The sequence below is a fragment of the Leucopleurus acutus genome (genome assembly GCF_964270905.1).
Source record: "Leucopleurus acutus genome assembly, chromosome: 19".
NCBI classification, from domain to species: Eukaryota; Metazoa; Chordata; class Mammalia; order Artiodactyla; family Delphinidae; genus Leucopleurus; species Leucopleurus acutus.
This window is the reverse complement of record NC_139161.1, coordinates 30821712-30846943: the sequence shown is the minus strand read 5'-3', so window position 1 is coordinate 30846943 and position 25232 is coordinate 30821712. Positions and strand designations below refer to the sequence as shown.

The 25232-nt window shown below is 52.1% G+C and overlaps 1 protein-coding gene across 3 annotated transcripts in view; it reads left to right on the top strand.

The window, feature by feature from the left end:
• MSI2 (musashi RNA binding protein 2) overlaps nt 1–25232 on the top strand; it is a 388721-nt gene that overhangs the window by 326380 nt on the left and 37109 nt on the right. For all 3 annotated transcript variants that reach the window (XM_082861437.1, XM_082861436.1, XM_082861435.1), the window contains exons 9-10: nt 3381–3495; nt 12614–12688. In XM_082861437.1, the coding sequence (XP_082717563.1) occupies nt 3381–3495; nt 12614–12688 (190 nt within the window). The remainder of the gene's footprint in view (nt 1–3380; nt 3496–12613; nt 12689–25232) is intronic.

Sequence of the window (25232 nt, the reverse complement as noted above, 5' to 3'; positions counted from 1 at the left end):
CAAGGGACAGGTTGACAGATGAATATTTGCCTTAATGTTAGGAGAACGGGGGGCAGTCAGGACCTGTTCTTTTCATAGACTGACGGCCCTTGGATGGGGCCCTGCCTTGTGTGTCTCTGCACCCCCGCTGCCTAGTGCTCGCTGGGCCCGTCGCGTTCCTCAGCACCGTGGCATCGACTAGACTGGGTCTCCCTGAAGGAGCCTGTAGGTCAATCCGTGCTCTGTATGGAACCTCACTGAGGGACCAGGAAGTAGAGGCAGACCCTGATCCCTGCCCTGAGAACTCACAGTCTGATGGGAGTAGGACAGAGTTTCATCCTCAGCAAGCCCCAGGCCCACTGCAAGGACTCAGGATCCAGGGAGAGAAAAGCTATACCTCTTTTCCCTTTTGTGTATTTTCTTCATATGAGATCATCAAAGGTAGTGAGGGCTGGGGGCAGGCCTCCTGGTCCTGAGAAATCTTTCGAGAAGCCTTCCGTGCCAGCCAGGCCAGGCCAGGCACCCTAGTGCGACTGCTGCCTTTGCCTGTCACTCCAAGTGCCCGGGACGTGCAGGGTCCGCCAGAGAGAGCGCATGCCACGGCCCCTGGCCTCCGGGAGCGCTTACCATCGACACGGCGAGGGGTTGACAGAACCCACGCAGCCGGTGCCGCCCGGAACATCGCTAGCCCACACAGAGCAGAATTCCACAGAGCTGCCAGCCCTGTTCTGTGAGAGGAAGAGGAGGTGGGTTTGTTTAAAATACTCCCATTACAGTCAGTTAACCTTTATGTTTCCTAAATGAAAATTGTATAAACCTGAAAATTTCGTTGATCAGGTTGCCTAGGAACAGGCAGCAGGTTTTCATAAGACAATGCAGTAGATTGTCACCGATAGGGCTATTAGGAAGTGAGCTGGTTAGCGTATTATTCCAGATCCCGGTGTTGGCGTTAGGTAATTATCTGTCTGCCTCTGCAGAGCACACCCATCTCCCCAGGCTCAGGCAGCCTCTTGCAAATGAGGCTTCTCAGCCTGCTTCTGAGTCCCAGGGATGGGATCTGGAGTCCAGGAGCACAACGTCAGCTCTGGGCTTATGAGAGAAATCGAAAAGACCCAAATTCTGATGAATTTATTTCTTGAGAATCACCCCACCTCGCTTGCAACAACAGTGCTCGAAGCGAAAAAATTGGAGGGATAAACAACAATAGAATGCACAATGGAAGTAAAGAACAAACTAAGACAACTTCGGCGTAATTTTTTAGTACTTTTCCCCTACAGGATATATACACTTGTTTATTTTCCAAAGGCACTGTAATTTGCTTTTTTCCCCACCTCTCGCAGTTAGGGTGACCAGCCGTCCTGGTTTGCCTGGGACTGAGGGTTTCCCAATACCCGCGTATGTTATTATCAGCCTGCTTCTCCGTAGCTGTGTAGCTTTCAATCAGCTTGGATGAACCAAACTCGGCCTAACTCCCTGTTCTTGGACATTTAGGATATTTCCTTTTTTAAAAAAAAAAATTATAATTAATGCTTGTGGTGAATAGCCTCCTCCCTGCAGGATAAATCCCTGGAAGTAGGGTCTCTTGGTTGCAGGAAGTGTATACATTTACGGCTTTTGCTGTTTCAAAAAGCACACATGTGGGGATGTATGCTTCTTTATTAGACATGTTTGAATTGCCTGTTCGAGTCCTTTACCCGTTTCTCTGTGGAGATGCTCATCTCTTTCCTTTTACTCTATAAAAACTCTTTGTATTAAACATATCAGTCGTGACCGTTGAACCATTTTGTCCATTTTTTTAAAGCATGCGTGGTGATCATTCTTTAAAGAGCGACAGTAAATACTTATTATCCGGCGTCTTTGAAGAAAGAGGAGTTAATATTATAGGTAATTAAAGCTTCCTCCTAGCCTTAAGCACTAAAATATCTTTTAATTGAAGTATTTGGAATGAGAGTATCTCCATAATGGATAACCCGTGTAGGTCCTTTTTAAAACAAAGTACACTGCACACAATTTAACTTTTTCTTCATCTCTCAGACATGCCGTGAGCAATAGTGATTTAATGTGTGATAGTGACCCTCAGCAGCTGTTGAGCTATGTGAAGTTTTGGCTTCTATACTATATGGCCCCAGACTGCTTTTTAAAATAAGGTACCTGGGGCTTCCCTGGTGGCGCAGTGGTTGAGAGTCCGCCTGCCGATGCGGGGGACACGGGTTCGTGCCCCGGCTGGGCCCGTGAGCCATGGCCACTGAGCCTGCGCGTCCGGAGCCTGTGCTCCGCAACGGGAGAGGCCACAACAGTGAGAGGCCCGCGTACCGCAAAAAAAATAAAAAAATAAAAAAATAAGGTACCTGATTCTCATCTTTTCCCCATCATTATCAGGCTGTCGTGCTGTTAGTTCCGGCAGCTTTAAGCACTGCTGCCTTGCTCTACAACATCCCATCTTCATCAGCAATGGGATTGATTACTGGCTAACAAGGCTTGTTAAATCTATCTGTAAACTAAAAGCAAGTAAGCGCCCACCAAGGGCCTGAGGAACACTAGTGATAACAGTGTAGGAACTTCAACAGGCAGCAGTTTTACTTACTTCTTAGGGTTTGTATTACCTGTCATTAAGGTTGTTAAGTAAATGACTTCTGGATGTGAGCAGAATAGGATTAAGAAATTTTGGAGGCAGAGGGGGAAACAGAAAGGAAAGATTAGCAACCACTTGAAGACATAACTGCAAAGTGAGAAACCGGTAATCCACGTTTAATCTCATTACTTCCCTCGGGAGTGTGCTGGGGCAGGTTTTATGGAGATGGTGGCATCGCTGACCTAGAAATTTTAAAAATCCGGCTTCCGGGCCTGCGCCTGCTGGGATATGGCTTAGAGCTTGTTACACAAGCCTTCTGATGCTCAGTTTTCTCATCTGTGAAATGGAGCTAAGACTGACTGGCCTGTCTATTTAATGAGACTTCATAGCAAGTGGCCTGCTGTGAAGAATCACTGGCCTGATGGAGCCCGAGAGGAACGTGTAAACATGTAAAGGGCTGAACGATAATGACGGATTATTACTATTGCTGTTGCTATTAGTCACAGACACATCCAACAGCCATCGCCCGCCTTCTCACGCCTTCTGCGCAGGTTTCAATTTGAGCTCCAGCCCACACCTGGGCATCTTCAGCCGCTGTCCCTGCCGCCCCTCCAAACCCAATCTCATCCTTGTAGGTTTTTGCAGGATTTGCACAAGTGGTGTGTTTTCTTCAGTATTTATTTTGCAGGCCATTTACTCGGCGCGACTATTTTTACAGCCAGTAAGGAGCAAGGCTAAAAATAACTGAGCTGGTAACCAGATCAGTTCTGCCTTTGACATTTACATGGAATTCGTTTGCATCTCATTTGTTCGCCTTTCTGTTTAACAGGTAGAATGTAAGAAGGCTCAACCGAAGGAAGTCATGTTCCCGCCTGGGACGAGAGGCCGGGCCCGGGGACTGCCTTACACCATGGATGCGTTCATGCTTGGCATGGGGATGCTGGGTGAGTCTGGGCCAGACCCTGGGGCCTGGGTCGCCTTCCAGTTGGGCAAACTGCTTTACCTGTCTGAGGCTCAGCTTCCCTACCTGTATATGAGGGTGATAATTCCTCTTACAGGACAGTTGTGACCATCAAGTTAGCAGAGATAGATAGATGATAGATAGATGATAGATAGATAGGCAGACAGCTAGACAGATAGGCATCTTGTCCCATGCCTGGCTCATAGAAGGTACTTGATATTATTTTTTCCCCTTTCCACTCCCTTTTTCAAAAGGAGGAAAAGTTACTCTCTTTGCCTCAGCCCTCTCTGCTGACTGGGAGTTCTTAAAGACCTGTGGACTCCCGGCTGGCTTAATTTATGTGAGCCGAGGCTACATTTTCTAAAACTTGGGAGAGGAGGGGATATGGTAATGGTGGGCGATACTCCTGTCTATTTAAGTGATTAACGTTTTTCTCTTGGGATATCAAATTTGTGTTTAAATGGATGTCTTAAATAACCTGTTTTATTCTTTATTTGCAAAAAAAAAAAAAAAAAATGATGAAAGACAAAGTATGTTTGTTCTGATGAAAAATGATCTCTCCTGGCTTTTAGAGAAATTGAGTTGCATATTATGCCCCTTCCTTAAAGGTATCTCTGTCCGTCCTGCATAGATAATTGAAAATCTTGCCGCTTAAATGGCATGAAAGATGGAGAAAGCAGTGGAGAAGCATAATGGTGTGGGTCGCAACAATAATTAGAAATTTCAAGGCGAGAGAACGGTATTTTAGTGCAAGTTATTGTGTGTCAGGAAAATACTAATTAAATGGGATAAATGGTAGTTAATGGTAAAATTCCATTCAGGCACACGGTCTGTCTAGTTTTAATGGGTTTCATTTGGTTTGGCTAAGAGTCCCTCTTCTATATTGTTTGATAAGCTCTTTATGTATTTTCAGATTTGCTGCTGTTTAAATCATTCTTGGCTCAGTTTTAAATTTATAAAACTTTTCTTGGCTTTAGAATTTAGACCTTTAAAAAAATTGTATCTATTTGTCTGAGGAAGTAACAAGGCAGGTAAAGTTATTTTGAGGAAGCTTTAAAAAATGGAAAAGGATGCCATGAGAATTCTCAAAATGGCTAAGATGTTAAAGCTAATTTTTTAGCTTTAACAGAGTTTCAAGGAAAATTCCTATTGTAATTCTTTAAAAATTGGCCAAATGATTCTAACACTTATCTGGAAGAAGAAACACATGAGAATAAATAAGAAAATTTTTTAAAAAGAGAAATGAGAAAAAAGAGAGTTTGACCAAATATCAGAACATAGTCCAAAACTACAGTAATTAAAATAGTGTGGCATATAGGAAGGCACCTGTTGATAGAAAAAGTTAAGGAGCCTAAATTAAATGTGCTTCTATGTATGAGTTTAATTATTATAAAGAAATTAATTTTAAAAAATCAATGAGAATGATTTCCTGGTTGACTGTAAGATACTTGTGTAGCTCTTGCTCTAAAAATAATTTGTATGTGGCCCTTACCTTATGTTATATACCAAAAGAAACCCCAAATGGATTAATAGTTCCAAATTTTAAAATAAAATCTGAAAAGAGTTGAGCCCATTACTGCCTGCTGGCTTTCAGAGTCTTGAATTTTAAATGATGAGTATAAAGTCCCTAGGGCATCAAATGGCTTTTTAGGATCCAGATCTTCAGGAAGCGCCCCCACCCTTCTGCCTCTCACTTGATCCCCTTTATGTGAGGTATCATGTACCCCATGGTTTTCTCTGCTTGCCTGGGGGAGGTTTCCTTCCTGGGGAAGCAGAGGTGTGGAGCAAAGCCAGCTCGCTCATGTCAGTTGCCAAAGAGCAAAGGTGCGGCAGCTGTATTCTCCCCAGATGCCAAGCAAGGGCTCGGGGCTCCACAGACCAATGGTTTCATAATGGGAGCCCACGCAGGTGCCTTGTTGACCGCAGGAGGCATTCAACAGCAAATAGTCCTTGAGCACCTACTGCGTTCCTGGCCCAGGGCCAGCACTAGGAGACAGTGCCTAACAAGGCAGATGTGGTCCCTGCCCTCATGGAGCTTGTGGTCTAGTGGGAGAGGTGACATTTAACAGCTCATCACATGGGTACGTTATTACTCATAATAGAGAGAGTTGTGAGGTGCTTTATGGGCACATAATGAGGAATGGAAGCTAGTTGGAGGAATCAGGGAACACCTCCCGGTGGAGGTGACATCTCAGCTAGGAAGAGAAGGATGAGCAAGCCAAGGGCCATGCAGACAGAAGAAATAGCTTGGAATGCGAGGGTCCTGGTGTGGAGCCCCGAGGGCCATCAAGGCGGCTGCTGGGCAGGTCCAGGCAGTGCGTGTGTGACGAGAGGTGGTGGCCGAGTGGCTCGGACCACAGTTGGTGGCGGGCAGACCCACATGGTCCCCGTGCTTCTCCAGATGCCATCTGATTGGTTCCTGCTCTCTGAGGGATGGAAATGTGATGGATGCCAGGTGCTCACTCATCTTCCCCGACTTTGTTCTCTCATGTTTCAAGTTATGACTTCCTTGAGCTGCAGTAAAGAGGTAGTAATATCTGGTTTAAAATGTCATTGTGGTTGAGTCTATTAGTTCTTGAGTCATAGCCTCCCCCAGTTCATCGCCATCCCCCATACCCTTGCTACTTAAGGGTTTGGCCTCTTGCCCATGTAGCTCTGGTTGAGGCTGCCACCAGGCGAAACCCGCCTGCCCCAGGCAGGGCCCCTCAGGTCACCGAGGCGCTCCTCCACCCCCAAGCAAGCAGAGAGCTCTTCGGGTGGAACTGATGGTGTGGGTCCGGCTTCCACCAAGGCGGGCTGTGTGGACCACAGGAAAGGGCTCAGGACTTCAGAATCAGGAGATCTGGGCTTCTCGTCTGGTCAGCTGTGTGACTTTGGAGGGACAGTCTTCTCTGTCCTTCAGTTACCCCATCCATAGGGATATGGGAACCCTCATTTCATGGGGTTGGTGAGGATAAATGAAGCCGTATCGTGCCCAACCAGTGCTGTATTTTGTCAGGTTCAAGCTGCCGTGGGTGGCGGAATGCACCTTGTGTACCATCTGGAAAGAAAAAATATATACTGCTAATGAAACCACATTGTGAGACGGATCCCACTTTCAGGATGTTAAGATGTGAAAAAAAAAATTGTGTCTTCTAATCAACAAAATACAGTAATATATACTCAAACTGGGAGCTGTTATTAGTAAGGTACTGGGGAGCCCCGGGCAAATTACCACCCAAGTAGGTATCCAACACCCTGCCACTTGGGACCGAGAACATAGCTAGACCTGCGTCTGTGTGTGACTTGTGCCATGGTACCTGCAGCCTCCTCCTTGGACCCCCAGCCAAGGGAGTTGGATGATCTTTGAATTTCTACCTCCCAACAAGAGCTGTGTGCTGGACTCCAGCCCTCATCAGCTCCCAGCCCTCCTGAACTCCCCAGCTACTGTGTTGAGGACATCTAGATGCCTGCTGAGACAGCGCCTCCTGAGAGGTCCCCAAATGTGTCCCCAGTTGGGAACCAGCTCAGCCTGAGGTCCAGGCAGAAGGGGGAATCAGACCACCACCCAGGGAACAAACTCACAGTCTCACGATCTGGTTGGCCTGTTGCCTCCCCAGCCAGGCTTGGGTCTTCACTGAGCTTTCTCTGCTGCGCTCGCCAGAAACTCCCAGGGCTGCCCTCTCTTTCACCCACTGGCACAGTTTGGCACCCTGGGCCTCTGGACTCTTGGTCGAGGGGAGTGCCATCTGCTGTGCTGTAACTGAAGCCCTTGCTTCTTGCTTCTTCCCTTAACGTGACGTCACCAATGAAGTCTAATCCTTTGGCAAGATGGCCTGACCTGACTCCATCAGTCACCTGGGTCACCATCTCTGTGGTGCACTAGGCCTGCACATCAGTCCTAGAATCACCACCATTGCCACCACCGACAGTTTGGCTAATGAACTTGGCTCACGCAGAAACACTTTTTTTTAAGTGTGTTAATGAGATGAGGTTTCAGTGATTTAAACTTTTATCGTCGAAAGAGCAGAAAAATACATAACACTGTTAGGGATTTTTAGAAGTGAGACTGTAACCCATTAAACCTTTAAAATCCATTCATTCAACAAATATTTATTGAGTACCCCCTAAGTGCCAGGCATTGTTCTAGATGCTTAGGAGGCACCAGAGAAAGAAGTCTGATATCAGGGAGTAGACATCCTCGTGAGACGGCAGACACACTGGTCTATAAATGACTTGGAAGCTGTGGAACTAATTTTTAAATACCCTTTAAGATTGTCTCCGTACTTCGGGAGGTCTCATCAGAGAGAGGCTGATGAGCGTATAGTCACAGTTATTCTTTCTTGATCTCTCTTGCTGTGGCAGCAAACGTTCTTGGGAGGAGACCTACAGCTGTTTTGGTTTTAGCTTTCATAGCCTTTGACAGAATCGTGGAATAATCAGCCCAATGGGAATTCCTTTAAGAAAGGGTACGAGAGAAGAGGAGGAATCATCCTTAGGTCAGTCTCCCTGTCTTTGAGCTCGACAAAACCAAAATCAACTAAGACCCTTAGGAAAGGTATTTTTGGAGCTCTCAGACTTTGTTCGCTGCCTCGCCCACCCAGTGCACTAGAATCTGTTTGGTTTTTCTTAATGAAAGTGGACTTAATAAAAGCAAACATGATTATCGTTGATATATCTGATTCCTCTTGGCCTTCTCAGCCGTATAATCCTACTGCCTCTAACTATCTTGACCTCGCTGGGCACACACTATTTAACATGTTTGGTAGCAGTGATAGAGAAATACCTCATTGCTGAGGCTTTGAAGAAAAGCTTCACCCTGCGGTCCCAGAAGTGGAGAGACATTGCTGACCAGCTGAAGAAAGCCAGAGGCATTCTAAGCAGCGCTGTGAAATCCTGACCCAGTGTTCCCCAACATTAAGCCCCTTGGAAATGAAAGCAAAAAAAAAATTTTTTTTTTTTTGTCTGGAAGGGATGAAGAGCTCTAATCTGCTGGTTTTCACTGATCAGAAGGAGATTGGCTGGAACATAGAGCCGCATGCCTAGACTCATTTGTAATTTCAACTGGGATTTGTCTTTCCCCAAAATATCTGTTTGAGGTCATCCCCGAGGAGGTCTCCATTTGTTCAGCTGTTTTCTAGTGAACAGAGGAAACTCAGAATTCAGCTTTTCATTTTCCATCTAGAGCAGCACAATGCACTAGAACTCTCCGCGATGGTAGAAAGGTCGTATATCTGCACCGCCCAAGATGGTGGCCGCTAGCTGCGTGTGACTGTTGAGCATTTAAGATGGGGCTTTTTATATCATTTAAACTAAATTAAACTTTAATGGGCCAGCACAGGTCTGGAGGAAGCCCTGCAACTCCGGATGATTCTGGGGGCCCAGCGTCCTTGTAGACTATGGCCTGGAAAGGGCCCTTGGCACTTGGTGTCGCGTCTGTATGCAGACCTCATGGAGCCACCGTGGTGCCCCAGGCAATGCTCTGCACGCCACGCAGCAGATGTGTCACACGCTGGCAGCTCCCTGGATAAACAGCCCCGTCTCTTGTCTCTTTCAAGTTGGGGGCCCGGTGGGAGCCGTTTTCTGTGACTCTTGAATAGCTGAGTAACAGAGCCTGGAAAAGGATGAGTCATGTGCAAACATCTTCTAGGGTTGGAACAAAGATCTAGAACCACAATTCTGAGAATTCTGCCAGCATCCCAAAAGGGGGGGTGCCCCAAATGAGCCAACTGGCAACTTCAAATTCTCTTGCTGATTTCTGATTTTTTTTTTTTTCCCCCACAATGGAAAGCCTGTCTGCAAGAAAGGTGGTCATCCAGGCAGAAGGCTTGGTTTTTTCCTTTTTTGACAAGAGATAATTACTGTGGGCTTGATCGGGCACCCAGAGTACTGGAGCAAATAAATCGTGCAGTGGCCAGTGAGGGAGGGGCCCGGCTGCTAATGGAAGCGGTGGCCGGGTCGTCTCAACGTGATGTGGCCTGATGGAGCGCGCGCGTGGGTCTGCTGTAATGTGCTATGGATACGCAGCCAGCCGGTTTCCCCCATGTGGCTGGGGCTGTGTACCGCTGGAGCAAAGCTGGACTGCACAGCAGTAAATGAAGAGGAAAATTGAAGTAATGTTGTATTATAAATTTATGATTTCATCTGCCCGACCCAGAGGATGTTCGGCGATGGGGGGCGGAGATAAGAGCCCCCCCTCGGGCAGATGCCAAATTCTCATCTTTGTTGAACAGGAGACAATTTTGACATGCCTGGGAAGATTGGGGTGAGGCCCCCAACTGGGGTGAACTTGACCATGCTTTTCCTCATTCCTGGTGAAGACTTGCGAGTGTGCCAGGAAGTAGGCAGATACAATGGAATCATACTGGTGACTCGAATCAGGGAGGGACTGGGCGTTCCACCACCCTCCACCCCACCCACCCTGAGGGAGTCTCGAAGGTGACACATGGGCTTAGGTTTTTGCTGTCACGTTAACACTGAAATATTTAAGACCCCCAGCACTGAAGTTAGAGGCAAAGGAGTCATTTTTCACTAGGAAAGCCCTTGGGCAGCAGTGACTTGGCTGTTTGCATATAATTCATTAATCAATATTGTTGAAATCATGGTAAGAAGTCTATTGCTGAAAGATCTGATTTGATAGCAGGTGATTAATTTGGAGGAGAATTGGGCTGGCCAGCCATGAGATAAATACCAAGGAAGGAGCCAGTATGTGTGTGTCCACTTAAGGCACCCGAGTCCCCGTCTCTGTCCCTATACTTTGTCCCTCTGTCTCTCTTTCCCCGTTGGGTGCCAGAGCTCAGCGACTCACTGGGGTCTGTTCCTCTGCAGTCAGGACAAAGCTGCCGGGTCATCCTGGTTGGTCTGGGCATCCCTCTGTCAGCAGGGCACCAAGTGCTGGGAAATAAACTCATGCAGAAAGAGCAAGCGGGAAGACCCTTGTGGGGTGTAAACAGATCGACTGGCCAGTGAGCGGTGACTGCAAGTTTGGAAAGGCTCTGGCCGAAGCGAGGGAAAGGAGCCACAGCTGGTCTCTGAGAATTGGGGCCCATCCGCACTTCAGGGGACCTGCAAAGCTTTCTACAGATGGCAAGACTCAAGCTCCCAGAAGGAAGGGAAGAACCCCGATGACGTGGCCTTGGGCCAGAGGCAGGGCTGGAACCCATCTCCTGATGTCTAGTCCAGCAAACTAATGTCTTAGGTCTGATGACAGATCTTCTGGTCAAGGTGAAAGCTGTGATACCAACAAGCAGGGGAAAGTGAAGGTGGGTGGGTCCCATTTCTGGACCGCCTTCAGCATAAAAGCGCTATGAACAGGCAGCAGGAGGACCCGCAAACTCTAAGTCGTGATGCTGCACCCAAGCTGGAATTTAGTGAACGATCCTGGTGTTCAGCCGTCACCTGCAGGGTCAGAAAATGCTGTGACATGTGAGAATCCACCTGGAAGTGGATGCTGAGACCCCAGAGCCTGGCTTCAGGGTGTTTAAGTTGCTGTATGGAGCCGCAAGGATACATGTGGAAAGCCGCCACTTACGGGCCTTATGGTTGGAGGGCGTGGAGGCTGTCCTAAACCTGCCCATCAAAATGCTTTCTACTAGCGTTTTGGTGACAAAGCAACAGAAATAACTCTGGCTGCTGTAGACAGTAAAAGAGGCTATTGGAAGGGGCTTGGGCAACGGACAGAAGTGCCAGGAAGGCTGGGGAACAGGCAGGAACTGGGGAGCTGGGCAGTCAGCCAGCAATGACCTGGTTAGGGGACCACTGTTGCCACCAGCGGACCCCGGGCTCTGCTGCTGACACCAGAATAGATTCTGAACCGGCCGCCCTCCTCTGCCCCACTGGCACCTGGAGAAGACTTGCACTGGCCCAGCCCGGGTTCACAGTCTGCTTCCCAGCTGCCAGGCTCAGCAAGAGCAGGAGGGAGGCCTTTCTGCTTCCACGATGGGAGGCAGGCCCGTCTCCAAGACTCAGACACAGAGAAGGGGGTTCAGGTGCTGGGCAGCTGAAAACAGCCACAGGCGTCCCGCTCAGAGGTCAAAGCAGAGGTCAGGCTGGCAATGGTGGTGGTGGTAAAGTAGGTGGCAGGCTGGCCAGGGTGGTATCTTAAGAGCGTGAATGGACTGAGTTTCTTCTGTATTGAGCGGAGGGAAGCAAAGGGAGCCTGGCAGGCTGGGAACAGGGCAGCCATGGGTCTGCTATGGCCAGTGGAATTTCCATCCCAGAAGGCTACCCCAGCCTTCTTTGTAGCCGAACTCAAGAGGTCAGGATGTGAGGAGTGAGGGTCTGAGTGGGCACCACGAAGGGTAGGGAGCTGCAGTGGCATCTCATGGGGGGTTGGTAACTGGTAACTGATCGGAGACGACCACAGGGACACCAGAACTTGCCAGTTCTTTCCTCTGCACCCCATGCCCAGTCCAGCAGCGGTTTCCACAGACACCCCTCGGTTAGCCAGCACCCCCAGGTAATCTGCTGAGACGGGTGCCTGGAAGGAGCGTGCTTCCTGGGAAATGCCCGTCGAGGCTCTGGGTTCATGTTTGTGGGGCACATTTAGCACAGCCAGGCCGTCCCTGTTCTCCCAGGGCCTTGGGAAGATACGGTGGAGTGTCCCTGCCTGGACGTGGCTTGGTCCCTGCGTCCCCCGGGCCATGGCTCACTGGGCCCAGTGTACTTCCAGAGGCACAGAGTCAGCCCCTGAGTTTTGCCCCTAGACTGTGACCCCACCCCGCATTCCTTATGCTCTGTCCATGGTGCTGGCGAAGGACTTTAATCTCCTACTGTCAATAGCCTTAAGGTAAAGTACACACAGGGTAAGCTGTGCAAATGTCAGCGCCCGGCGCTGGCCGAGGGTCTGGGGCTAACCTGTGGCATTTACTCTGCAGGTTCAAGAAAGTGCGTGGGCTTTGGGGGTCTCTCGGCCCAAATACGGGCTAATCACCAGCAGGCTGACAGCAGTGCCCCAGCCACGGGCGAGGGGTGACCCAGGCCCTGGGTAAAGACCCCCACGGGAGACAAGTAATTTTGTGGAGGAAAATAACTGGGACTGTGTCTCACTCCCGCCCTCCCTCGGACTCCCGCAACCTGAAGCAGCTGCACTAACCGACGTGGTCTTTCTCTCTGTGTTCAAGGCTACCCCAACTTTGTGGCAACCTATGGCCGCGGCTACCCTGGATTTGCTCCTAGCTATGGCTATCAGTTCCCAGGTGAGTGGCTTTGTCTCCCAGGGCTTTGGGGACATGGGAGGTGGGCTGCATTGGGGGGAGGGGGACCCCTAAGGAGAACCAACTCATGCATACATCCATTCACGAAATGACCTACAGGTGCTAAGTTTCAGATCCACTTGACCTTGTATCCAGGTCAGGATGCAGCCCAGTTTCTGATTAACTGAAGCATTTCACTGGCTGAGAGTGGCTTGTAGGGGGAAGGGAAAGACAGGAGCCCTACCTCTGCTTGCCCTCCGTTTTCTGAAACCTCTTCCACGTTCTCTCTCCTTGGGGAGGGGACTGAACTTGGGGCCCAGGGTTTTCTGTCACCCTGTGCCTCCCCAGCATTCACATGCCTTGCTGTCTAGACCTCACCTTCCTTCCTCCCCTCGTCCGGCTCCGGTGCCCTTCTGACGTGTGTGTTGGGTGTGCTCTTGGGTTTGGGTCTGCTCTCTGTCCTGAGTGATGGTGGCGGGGGGGTGGTTAGATCCTCCCTTCCCTCCATGTGGGCGTCAGAGACTCAAGGCAGAGCGCCCGGTGATACCCACTCACGTGCCCAGGCTGCTGTAGCTTCCGTGTAACCGGGAGGCCTGGGACTCTCACCTGCGGGGCAGCGGGGGCCGTGGTCCTGCGGGGATGGGGGAGGGGCGTGAAGGAAGTGATGTTTTATGAGGCTTGCGTTTCCCTAGAAGCGGGGAAACCAGCCTTCCCCGGACCTGGAGTACAGCAAGAGTGTTTTGGGGTGCTCGGGGGTGTCTGTGTTCTAAGGACAGCTGGGGGGTGTAGAGAAGATGCTAGGAGCAGAGTTCCGCCCTCTGGGCTCTGTGTCTTGGCAGGGCCGCTAGGGAGCTGGGCTTCCACTCCTGGTTGGTCATCCTCCTAAACCCGGAGGCCTGAGCTGCAAGGCGGCAAGGCGAGCAGGACATGGCCCTGGGGGACGGCGCTCTGAAGGCAGTGGAGGGCAGGGCGTGCGGTGTACGAGGGGCCGGTCCCACCTGTGCCTCAGACTGAGCTTCGGGTGGGGAAGGGGTGTGTCGGGGGAGGTCAGGAGGCATGTGGGACACTGAGAGCCATGCTCCGTGGGGGACAGATCCTCAACCAGCAACAGAAGCCCTAGGCTCTTGTCCTGTCTGCCCATGGCCAGAGGCAGGTCACCCAGCATCTCGGGGCCTCTCTTCTGTTTTCTGGAAATGAGGGGTTTGGGCAGGATGGTCGCTGGGGTCCGTGCACCTTTCTGATAGCGGGGGAGGCGGAAGAGAACAGCAGGTACAGAAGCAGAAGTTCAGGTGGAGGGGGGTGCGTGGGGGGACTTGCCCACAAGTGTGTCCCCTGGGCCGGGTGGTTTCCCCACCAGGGTGGGCCCCTCAGCTGCCCCAAGGGAGCCCTCCGCACCGCTTCTCTGCTGCACGTGGCAGCTCAGGTGGCCACGGGCCTGTCCAAGCAGGACACCAGACACCACAAGCTGAGAAGCCAGCACCGGGCCAGGCACGGTCTGCACCTCCTCTAGATTTTCCTTCTACGGACGGGGACCCTGAAGCCTGGAGAGGTAGAAACCCTGTTCAGGGGGTCACAGCCAGTAAGGGGCAGGGCCAGGATTGGGACCCAGGTGGCCTGGGTCTTAACTGCCATACCCCATCATCTTCCTAGCATCCGTCTGTCCAGCACAATCACACTAGCCACATGCAGCTACTAAGGTTTACATTTAATTTAAGTAAAATTAAGTAAAATGGAAAATTCGGTTCCTCGGCCACACTAGCCACACTTCAGTTACTCAGCAGCCACGTGGCTGGGGGCTACCGTCTGTGCAGAATATAAACGTTTCCATCACCGCGTAAAGTTCTGTTGGATGGAGCTGTTCCGGAGCCTACGTGAAGAGGTGTGTTATGATGAGGGGTGCTTGGTCCCCACATGCACGTGCATGCGTGCACTGCCTCTCCTGGAGAGACCTTGTGTGTCACCATCCCCGTTCTCCATTCCTTGCCTGTCCTGCTCAGCCCAGAAGCTGGTGGTAGTTTTGGGGAAGCCTTTCCTCTCCTTCCCTCCCCTACCTTCCTCCCCAGGGGATAAGAAGATGTGCAGGGTCACACATCCTGGCTCGGTGAGAGTGCCTTGCTGCTCTGTGTGCTTGAAGCCTACCTCCCTTCACAATCAGGTTGCCATTGCCCCCTCAGTGTAGCACTAGTCCCAGCAAACAGTTAGGGATCCTAACCCGGTATAATTCGGGGGACTCCTTGCTCAGGCCCCCGTCTCATCTGAGAACCTGCCCTCGGGGCCCCATGAGCCAGCCCAGGAAATATCTGGTTGAACTGTGTCCCAGGGACCTGCATCCTTGGGTCTGCCCTAGATGGACATGTATGCAGGACAGACAGAGATGCAAGAGTGACCAGCCGAGGCTGGGTAGGATGAGATGGGATCCCCCAGGTGCCTAGCCCTTCACCACAAGCCAGGGCTTTGGGAACAGAGCCGGTGGGAGGGTGGTGGTAAAGGGACATGGAATGGGCTTGGGGTGACCCTGCCCCTGGAGGCGTGGCCTCCTGTGGAAAGGTAGCTCTGTCTGCTGTCCAGGAGCCTTGAGCAGCCGAGGATTCTCGCACACAGAGCCCAGGTGCCCCTGTGGGTTTCCAGACTCCTCCTGGAGCCTCGGCCTCAGGGGCGGGGAAGCTTTGCAGCGTCCTGACGTGAGTCTCTTGCCCTGTGCCAGTAAGGAATGTCTTCAGTGGATCTGGCCGGGGGGGCTGGGGTGCAGAGGGGTGACCCAGGGGAGGGCAACCCAACTCCGCCCTCTCCTCGCCCCTGTCAGGGTGGCTCTGCTGACCCCCTCCCCATGCCTGTGAGTCAGCGACGTCAGCACAGATGATCTCATCACCGCCACGCTGCCCTGGTGTCTTTTCTTCGTGGTCTTCCTTTTCCATGTTCTCGGTGGTGCCCACTTCACCCACTGCCCACCTCGTCTCTCTTGTGATGCGTGTGCCTCCCGCACCCCTCCCAGCCCTTCCTGAATCCATCCTGTGGGGTGATGCAAGGTAGCTAAGAGCAGCGGAAGGACACCCCCGTCCTGGAGGGCTGCTGAGGGCTGCATCCTGTGTGTCCTCACCACACGCCGAGTATCCTGCATCCCCTGCAGGAAGGCGCCGCCTCTTCACCTGAGTTGGCCCCTTCTGTGAATCCCCATCTCATCTGCTGGTGTCCCTGCCTTACCTGTGTGACCCGGGCTTGCTGCAGACCTTTCCGGTTGCACAGTTGGTGTTAAGAAATGCCTGTCTCTGCCCACCTTAGGCTTCTATGAGAATAAAGGAGAGCTGCTCCAATAAAGGGGGCTATGGGCTTCAGATAACTGTTCGAGTGGGAGTAGTTCTCTTCCAGAAAGACTGAGTGCCGACCAGCCACCGTGGACGTGGCTCCTTCTTCCCAAGCCCCGATGGTCCACCGCGTGCCCCTTACTCCCAGCCCAGCGCTCGTGGGTCGGTGAGGGGACTGGACTTATCACGATCCTGATCGGTGGTCTCCTCTCTTTTCCCCCCTCTGGACCCTCGTTTCAGTTCAATCTGTTAATTTCTGTTCTTATTTCACTTTGCAGACTACTTGCCGATTTCACAAGACATAATTTTTATCAACTAGCTCTTAAGAGAGGCATAACAAATTGGGGTTTGCTACCATTACTAGAGAGAGGACACAGTCCCTGCCGGGGCCACCCCGCTGCTGTCAGTGCCCACTGAACACTGTCGTAGCTGCCTGTTGGAATGAATGTCCTTTTTCTCATTTTTAATTCTTGGAAAAGACTCCTGTCCTCAATGCTTCTTTCAGTTTTTTAAAAGCAATTTTATTCTCCAGTCCCCTCCCAGTTTGCGTCTCGTATGCACTGGTGGACACCTCCCCACGTATTCCACCTGCCACCCTCCCAGAATGTCACGGGGCCGGGGGGAAACTTCTCACAAACTTTGTAGAGCCTTCCTCAAGGGCATCTAGGAAGAAGGCCTCAAATTATTTTAAATAATCACCAAATAGGCTTGTTGGGGCATTTCATGGGTGAGCTCTTAAGTGCTGGAGCCCACAGGGGTTGGGGATATGTGACTTGGAGCACCTGTGTCCTGTGGCGGACAGAACCAGAAGTGAACACACACACACAGACACACACACACACAGAGACTATTCTATAAATACTAATGTGAACGATCTAATCTGGAAGAAAAATTATATAAACATTATCTGGTTGTCTTTGTCTTTGGGGGCCAGTCCCTCAGTGGTTGTTGCTATAATACTGCACATCTGTCTTCAGGAAGGGACAGTGGAGGCACCCAGGTGCTGCCACATCTCAGGCCCTGTGGGCCCCGATCCACACTGGCTCCCTCTTGCCCTGGCACCTCTGCCCTCACCTCGCTGCCTACTGGCCTTGCATTCCCTGCTGGCATCAAGGGCCTCTTGGCCCACTGGGGTCAGAGGGCACGAACACAGAGGGTCTGTCCTGATCAGGTCGGTACCCCTGATGGTCACCCCCAGAAGGGCTTCCTTTCCGTCCACTTCCCCACTCTCTTGGATTAACGAAGTACAGCTCAGTTGGGCCCTCGGGAGTCACCCCTGTTCACGCTCAGGGTTTGTGAGAAGTGACCTGCGTGCTTCCGTCGGATGCGTTCAGTCCATCCTCTTGAATGTCAGTGTCCTTTAGACCCAGCCTGTGCAGTTGTGTTCATCTCATTAAAGATGCTTGATGCAATCATTGGTTCCTTTCCTTTTATTTTCCCTCAGGCTTTTTCATGAGTGCTGTTTTTCCTTTTTAATCTGTATGGCTTTTTTCCTCTTTATTTTGTTCTGCTATGAATTGCTTTGCTTTGGTGAACTTGTCCTAGTATATGCTTGCCTCACAGACGTTTTAGCCCTTGTGAATTTTCATCTCTGTAAATAGTTCGTCTGTGCTTCTCCCTGTTGCCGTTTTATTTTTACCCCTGTAAGCAACTGAGGTAGAAAAATAAATTGTTTACCACGGACATGCTGTGTGCTGCCGTCTCTTAGCCCGACAGTGTCCTGCTCTCGCTCCGGGGGAGGTGAATGCACTAACTAACCAGTACCAGTGACAGCCTAGCGCGGTTCCGAAAGCATGCGCGCTCCCCCTGGCTGCCGCCTGCCCCCAGCCCTCCCTGCTTCCTCGTGTCCCCTGCACTTGCTCGAGGTGGCCCTGTCCTTGAGCCGTGGCCGAGCGTTTGCATGCAGCAGCTGCTCGGTCCGCTCCCGTGCCCCCTTCCTCTGCCATCACCCCCTGCCCCCGAGTGAAAATGCCACCGAACACCTGGAGCCCCTCGCACCTGTGCACCAGGTGTGTGTGAGCCCGTGCACGCACTGTGCACACCTGCCCACGTGTGGTTTGCACGTAGCTTGCTTTCCTAACTCCCCTGTACGGTGCAGGTCCGAGGAGGCACCTGTGTTGCTGGACATGAAGTTAGAAGATCTCATTTCCAGGTCACTTGGCCACATAGTAGCCACGTGACCTCGAGCAAGGGACTTAGCCCTCTGAGCCCTCGGGATTATAACAGTGCCTAGTGAGTTCGGTTTTTAGAATTACCTAGGGTGATGTGTATATGCGAACATGCCCTGTAAATTGGTGAATGCTATGCAACTGGAAGTTTCAGAAACAGTGGGCATTGGTGTTCTTATTCTGCCACCCTCCAGAGCGGTTTTCTCTTCCTCGTCACCCCCGATGAAGCGGCCTGCTGGGGGATCTACTTATCAGTGAAAGGAATGATTGAGGATCCCCAAGGGAGTTGCTGGGACTTTTTGCTTCACCCCTCCTCTTCCCTTCCTCCCTCCCCATGTACTGATCATCAGGTACCAAATATCTGGACGTGCACAAGGCTATAGCTCCTTCAGGATGCTCACGACCCAGCCGAGGGAGACAGCCAGTGATCAGACCCATCGAGCATCATGGGACAGGTGCTTAGCTAGACAGAGGGAATCTCTCTCTGCTATAAGGGCACAAAGACGGGCTGTTGGTCCTGCCTGGGGTGACACCACTACTGGGTCTTACAAAGTCAAATAAAATTAGCTGGGGAAAGAAGAGAAGGAAGTGTATCCCAGGTAGAGAAATGACATGCTTAGACACTGAATCAAGTATTTTTTTTAAAGAAAGAAAATGCAATATAATAATACCTAGGCAAAATAAGAATTTGTTTTTTCTCTCCAGTGTGAAAGAAGCCTGGATGTGGCTCCACAGTATCAAGGGTCTGGGTTTCTTTTATCTTTGTGTCCTATTCTCTTCAACGTAAGACTCCATCTTATAGACTAAGAAGGCTGCTCAGGCTCCAGCCATTACGTACTCATCCCAGAAGAACACATCTCTTCCCTTTAATAACACTTCTTAGAAGTTATGTGTGGCACTCTGCTTAGATCCCGTTGGTCAGGCCTTAGTCACATGGCCACTTTTAGCTGCAAAGGAACCTCAGGAATGTCTTTATTCCTGGTAACCATGTGCCAGCTAAAAACGGGGTTCTGGTATTAAGGAAGAAGAGTGAAATATTTATTAGGGGACACTTAGCAATCTCTGCCACAAACCTGAAAGGGACTGCGGTGCAGGTCCCAGGGATTAAGAGCAGTTAATGGGATGGGGGTGGGCCAGGGGAGACAAGGTTAGAAAGGGGGGCAGGTTCCGGAACTCACATTTGATCCACAAAACACATGAAAAGCCCTTAGAGGATTTTAGATAGAGGAGTGATGTGGTCAGATTTCCAAAGTGAGTCAGAAGGGGTTGGGGGCGGCAGGGGGAGGGGGGCAGTGAGGGACCCATGTGGGTGAGTTCAAAAGAATGCTCCCCTCTTTCTGCACTGCCTCTCCTCCTCTCTGCCTCTTCCTCTCGGGGCTCTGTTCCTCTCCCCCTGCCTCAGGTTGGCTGCGGCCCTTTGGGGGGTCTTTCAGCTCTACTGGGACAGCAGGGTTAATGCAGCCCCAACCGTCAAAAAAGTGTCTGAGCCACAGCCTTGGCTACTGAAGTGACCTCAGACACAGGGCACTGGGGGCAGCCCGGAGAGTCAGGCTAGCATCCCTGGTTCAGTGCTGCCATCTCCCTCCTAGGATGACTGTGTGGGAACAGCCGGGTGGTACAGGTTCCAGGCGGGGAAACCCTGGGACTCTGGTTCAGGAAGTACCAGTTTGTGTTTCTACGTCCTCAGTGATGGAAAGCAGATTTCGTTCAGGTGCTGATGTTGACTGATGGGGACTGGCTTCCTGGAGCACTGGCTTAAGAATGATCTTGAGGCCAAGTCTTAGCTCAGCAGAAAGGGAGCTGTGGTTGATTAGTGATGCCTGCGTGGTTGCTGGATCCGGAACTCACAGCTGCTCACCACGCATTTTGCCTTCCATGTCTCCAGTCTAATGATGGATGGTTCTCAGGTGCTGGTTGAGTTTTGGTCCCTCTAAAAGATGGTCATTCTGTTCCACACCGAGGGAGGGGGTGTGGTCTGAGGAGAGGCGCCATAGCTCAAGGATACCCTGTTCTCTCTGGCGGAGAAGCTGCTGTAGCCCATCTTCAGTTGTGGCTCTGCGGTGTAAGCTTCGGTCACATCGTCTAGTCTTTGAGCAAAGACCAAGTCTTAGTGGTCTGTCTTATCCTGAGGGCCGTGGCTTGAATGTGGAAAGCAGAGGGAAGAGGGCCCGAGTTTTTGGAAGGGGAAGGAGTTTGCCTTGTGCCAGATGACTGGGGGAAGCAGCCCGGGGCAAGGGGCTGCGTCCTGAGCTAGCTCACACCAACCTGTCAGTTCCCTCCGGTTTACGGCACGCGTGAAGTGTTCAGACGTGCTGATAGCTGCCACGCCAAAGGCCTGGGGCCCTGCCTGGATGGATAACCTGGGCCACTGCAGGGAGCGACTCCAGAGGCCTTCCGTCCACCCCTCCCCCAGCCCACCCACATGGCGGAGACCCTCGTGCTCAGCCCCCACTCGGGAAACCTGTGCTCGTACTCCCACCAGAAAAAGTGATGCTTTTTCTGGTCAAGTTCTTGAAGAGAGAGGAGCAGGCCTCCCTCCCAGCCTCTGTGACTGTCAGGGGAGGCGATTCCATGGCCACTGTGGTGGAATCACAAAACCAGTGGCCACCACCTCACTCGGGTGTCTGTTTAAACCTCAGGACTTTCCTCTGCTTACGTTTGGAAGGGGCTCTTTCCTCACCCCCTACCCCAGAAATGCCCTCAGGGGGAACCCCGGTATGCCCTGACGCGGTAGGTCCTCAGCTCTGCCAGTGCCGCCTGGCTCGGGGCTTCTGCCTGGGTTCCAGAACGGAGCCCTCCAGCAAGGGATGGCTGGCTCCTGACGGGTAGGGGAGCCCACCTGGACATGCCAGGATGGGATGGTCGGCTCCCCAGGCCTGTTGACATGTCCACAGTCCCAGGCGCCCGCAGCTAGATGTTTCAGCACTGTAAACAGAAATGCTCCCTTGTAAAGGGAAGCCCCACCTGACACGGCAGCCCGCACACATCTGCTTCGTCACCAGCCCTCTAATCTGCACCTCCCTCCAGCCCAGAGCTTCGTCTTTAGGGATTACCCCCTTCGCAGATTGGATCCACAGGCAGATTTGCAATCACAAGCCAGCGCCTCCTGTGGCCAGCCCACTCCCACGCCACCTGGCCCTGTGGGCACTGGGGGCTTATCCCTCATTTGAATATTAAAGCCAGGCTTAGTCAGGACAGTGTAGCTGCTGCTTTAAAAGAAAATGAGGAAGTAAAATTCTGCAGCACACCCCTATTCTGGCATGAGCTGTGGATGGGCCGCCCTCCCATGCTCCTCCCGTCGCATAGAAAATCAGGGGCTGACGCTATTCCCAAATGATGAAAGCAGAGCGTGGTGCCTAATAGGCACTTAATAAATGTTTGCGGAAATGAATTGGAGCAGTCTGAATGGATGGGATTGCGGGTTTCACTTTCCATCAGGTTTCCATGCCTCTTGAAACTCCTCTGCATGAAAAAGGGAAACGTGACTCGGGGTGCCAAGGCCAGAGACCCCGGTTCTCAGGAGGGAAGTCGGGAGACTGAGTTCTTGTCCCCAGCTTGCTGGGACAGTAAGGCCACCTCTGGGCCTCAGTTTCCCCATCTGTCCAATGGGGCTATTGATCTCCTTGTCTTATCCCCTTCCTCACAGATTGTTGAGAGGGTCACTGACCAGGCATTAAAACCAAAACAACAACAACAACAAATAATAGAGTGTGAGATTATAGGCAGACGGCAGTGCCAGGCCTGAGGGATGGGCAGCTCATGCGTCTAGGACAGCCAAGGACAAACCAGAAGGCCAAGATGGGCCCCCATTCCCTCCTTCTCCCCAGGCTGAAAAGACGAGCAGAGTCCTACCCCGAGATATCTTCCCCGAGTCCAGGTCAGCTTGGATCCCCTGCCTCAGAGAGACCCAACCAATGGGGTCACTGCCTGTGCTGCCGGTGCGTTCCGTTGGGGGTGGGCCATGAGAGCGCATTCTCGGTAGTGTGCTGGACAGTGTCATCAGGACCTGCCGGGGGCTCGATCCTCTCTGGGCATTGGGAAGGGATCCTGATAAAGCGAGTGAGGAGGTCAGAGCCTGGAGGGGCGTCGCACAGGCAGCCAGATGTATCCCCCTGTGGTCTGACGGGGGGGAGGGGTGGCAGGGTTGGAGAGTCACTGACTGCCAGCAAAGCTTTCAAGAAGGGGCACCATCTGAACTGGGTTTTGAGGTGCAAATAGGAGTTTGCCATGCAGCCAGTGAGGGAAGGGTACTCCACGTCCAGGGATTAGCAAGTGTAAGGGCCCAGAAGCATTACGTGGCTTCCCTCCCTAGCGTTCCTACCTCTGTTGATGATTCTGTGGCCCCCATCTGGGCAGGTGCTGTCCTATTACCTGGGCCAGGACAGCTGGACAACAGACTTTAGCACTGAAAAGCTGATGCCACTTCTTCCCAGACCTAGGGAGTCACGGGCAGACACTCTGTGGACCAGAGGTGCTGTCCCCACCGTTGCCTTAGGCTGTTCGCTGTCGGATTGCACTGAGCTGGCCCAGTGGGTCCTGGGCGCTGGCTGCCCAGGGCTGGCTTCCTTTGAGGCCAAGAGCCTTGCCCAGTTGCAGTCACCTAGAGAAGGACAGGAGAGCGAGAGTGCAGCTGCTGACCCCCCTCGGAAGCCCTGCTGCCCTGCTCTGAGCCCGAGCAGGCCTCAGGGCAAGCCTGGGTTTGCAGGGGAGGGTGTGGGGCCTGTCCTGCATCGCTCTTAGTGGAGCTGGTTTAGGGCCTCTCCACACTCTCTTCGTCTGACCTCTGGCACCGCCCTGGAATGAGCTAGGATTCAGGTAAGGCCTGGAGCAGGTAGAGCCCCTTTCTTGCCCACCCTGTTGTACCTATCCGTTCCTCTTCCACCCATTCCGCACTTGCTTACCAGTACCTGCTGCATCACAGCCCTGCCCCGGAAGCTGGGGACACAGTGACGAAGCAGAGAGACATAGCCCTGCTTTCTGGGACACGTGCTGGCAACAGAGGAGAGAGCAGGCTTCCACTAGATGGAAGGGCCCCCAGAGGTCCCTCTGGCTGAGCCCTTCCTAGAGGAGCTGGGAGGGACTGAACAAATGCAAGGGCAAAAGGGCAGGAGCGACCGCCAGCGCAGCTGACGCGCGAGCTCCGGGGGTCTTCAGCCACCGCAGCCAGGCCCTCCCTGAAGGCCCTGCGAGCCCCTCGCCTCCTGCCGTCACATTACCCACCTTGTACTTCAGATAAGACGTATCCTTATCACTCACAGGCAAATTATAAATGGTATCTATTAAAGCCCTTTGTGTGTGAAATGTCGTGTAAATTAATAGGGTTTTAGACTAGGAAGGCCACGCTACTGTTACTACCTTGGGCAATAATAATAAAAATAGAAATAAAAGTTATTATTCCACTTATTGAGAGCTCACCCGATGCCAGATACTGGTGCACCGGAGCCACCAACGCGCTGAATTTCACAGCAGCCCTCAAAGGAGGTCATTAGTCGCGCTTACAGAGGAGCAAAATGAGGCCAAGGCGGGGTTACATAACTCGTCTTGGGTGGCACAGCTAGTGAGCGTGGGAGATGGGATTTTTGCCACCTTGCTTTTAGCCACGTTGTGCATGGTCTCCTTTAAGCTTAACTCTCTGGACCTGAGTCCTTCACCAAGTAGCGTCTTCCTGGGGGCATTGCACTGGGGGCTCACTGAGATGGTCGGGGGGAGCCTCTTGGCCGTGGAGAGCGCCCCCGTGGCAGCTGCCCTTCTTATCATCAGTGTAACGATCATTTTCTCAGCATCTCGTCTGCTTTAAAGGTGAGGAGACAAAGGAACAGAGCAGGTTCTACACATCACCTTGTCACCTAGGGCTGACATGCAGTGGCGTGAGCTGCCGGCTGTTCACATTTTTAATGATTTCTGTACCGGCGGGTACGTAGCAGCTGCCTTGAGCCCCCAGAATGCCTCCCCCTCACCTCCCGGGAGTCTCCCCCAAGACCCCCTGACCATCCCATGGTCCGCCAGTCAGTGCCCAATTCGAAACCTAAAATAGCCTGTCTCAGGAGTCAAAAAGTGCTGGACTGCATTTACAGGAGAGAGAGCTTGAGATCACAGATGTCAGCTGACTCACAGAGCTAGTGATGGGGCCAAGGTGGGAGCCTGGGATCTTTCAGCAAAAAGTCTTGGGGTGCTCAAGACTCGAAGGTTTGCTGTCCTGGTGCACAGACGTGGGTGCGATAGGGCTGGTGTTTGGAATTGTGCCGAGCCCTTGCACAGGCCCGTGAAGAACGAAGCTGGGGGAAGTAGGCAAAGAGAGGAGGCCCAGGAGAGTTTAGGCCATTTAGACTTAAATGGCTCAGGGAGAGATCCTACGGGGAGAATGCAAAATGTTGACTCTTTAACTGGCAATTGGACATCTGAAACTTTGAGAACAGGACATGTAAAAAGCCATCTGCAGGGCTTCCCTGGTGGCGCAGTGGTTGAGAGTCCGCCTGCCGATGCAGGGGACACGGGTTCGTGCCCCGGTCCGGGAAGATCCCACATGCCGCGGAGCGGCTGGGCCCGTGAGCCATGGCCGCTGAGCCTGCGCGTCCGGAGCCTGTGCTCCACAACGGGAGAGGCCACAGCGGTCAGAGGCCCATGTACCGCAAAAACAAAACAAAACAAAAAGCCATCTGCACAGTGAGCTGTAGCAGGACCAATGGTCAGACCAGTGGCTTGCCCTGACACCCATTGGCGGTAGGTGGGAGAGTGTCTGCAAAGCAGAAATTGCAGTTTTATGAAGAGTGAGGGGAGGGGTGGTGCAGGAGAGAAGGAGAAACTCTCAGAATAGTTTGCTCACGTCTCCTTAGAAACTACAGTCTGAAACGCCTTCACTTTGAAGGTCTTGGTCTTGGTCTCTGACAGGCTGACGTTTGTTCTGTGGGCAAGTGGGTGTCCCTGGGCTAGCCAGGACCACAAACTGCTGTCACAGAGCGGCGAAGGCTGGCTTTGGAGTGAACTCCCTGTGGCCACTCTCACCCTTGAAGTCTTGCTAGAGAGAGAGCAATGCGGAACAGAGTGTCCTCCTAGGGCCAGGAGCCAGGGCGGAGCACT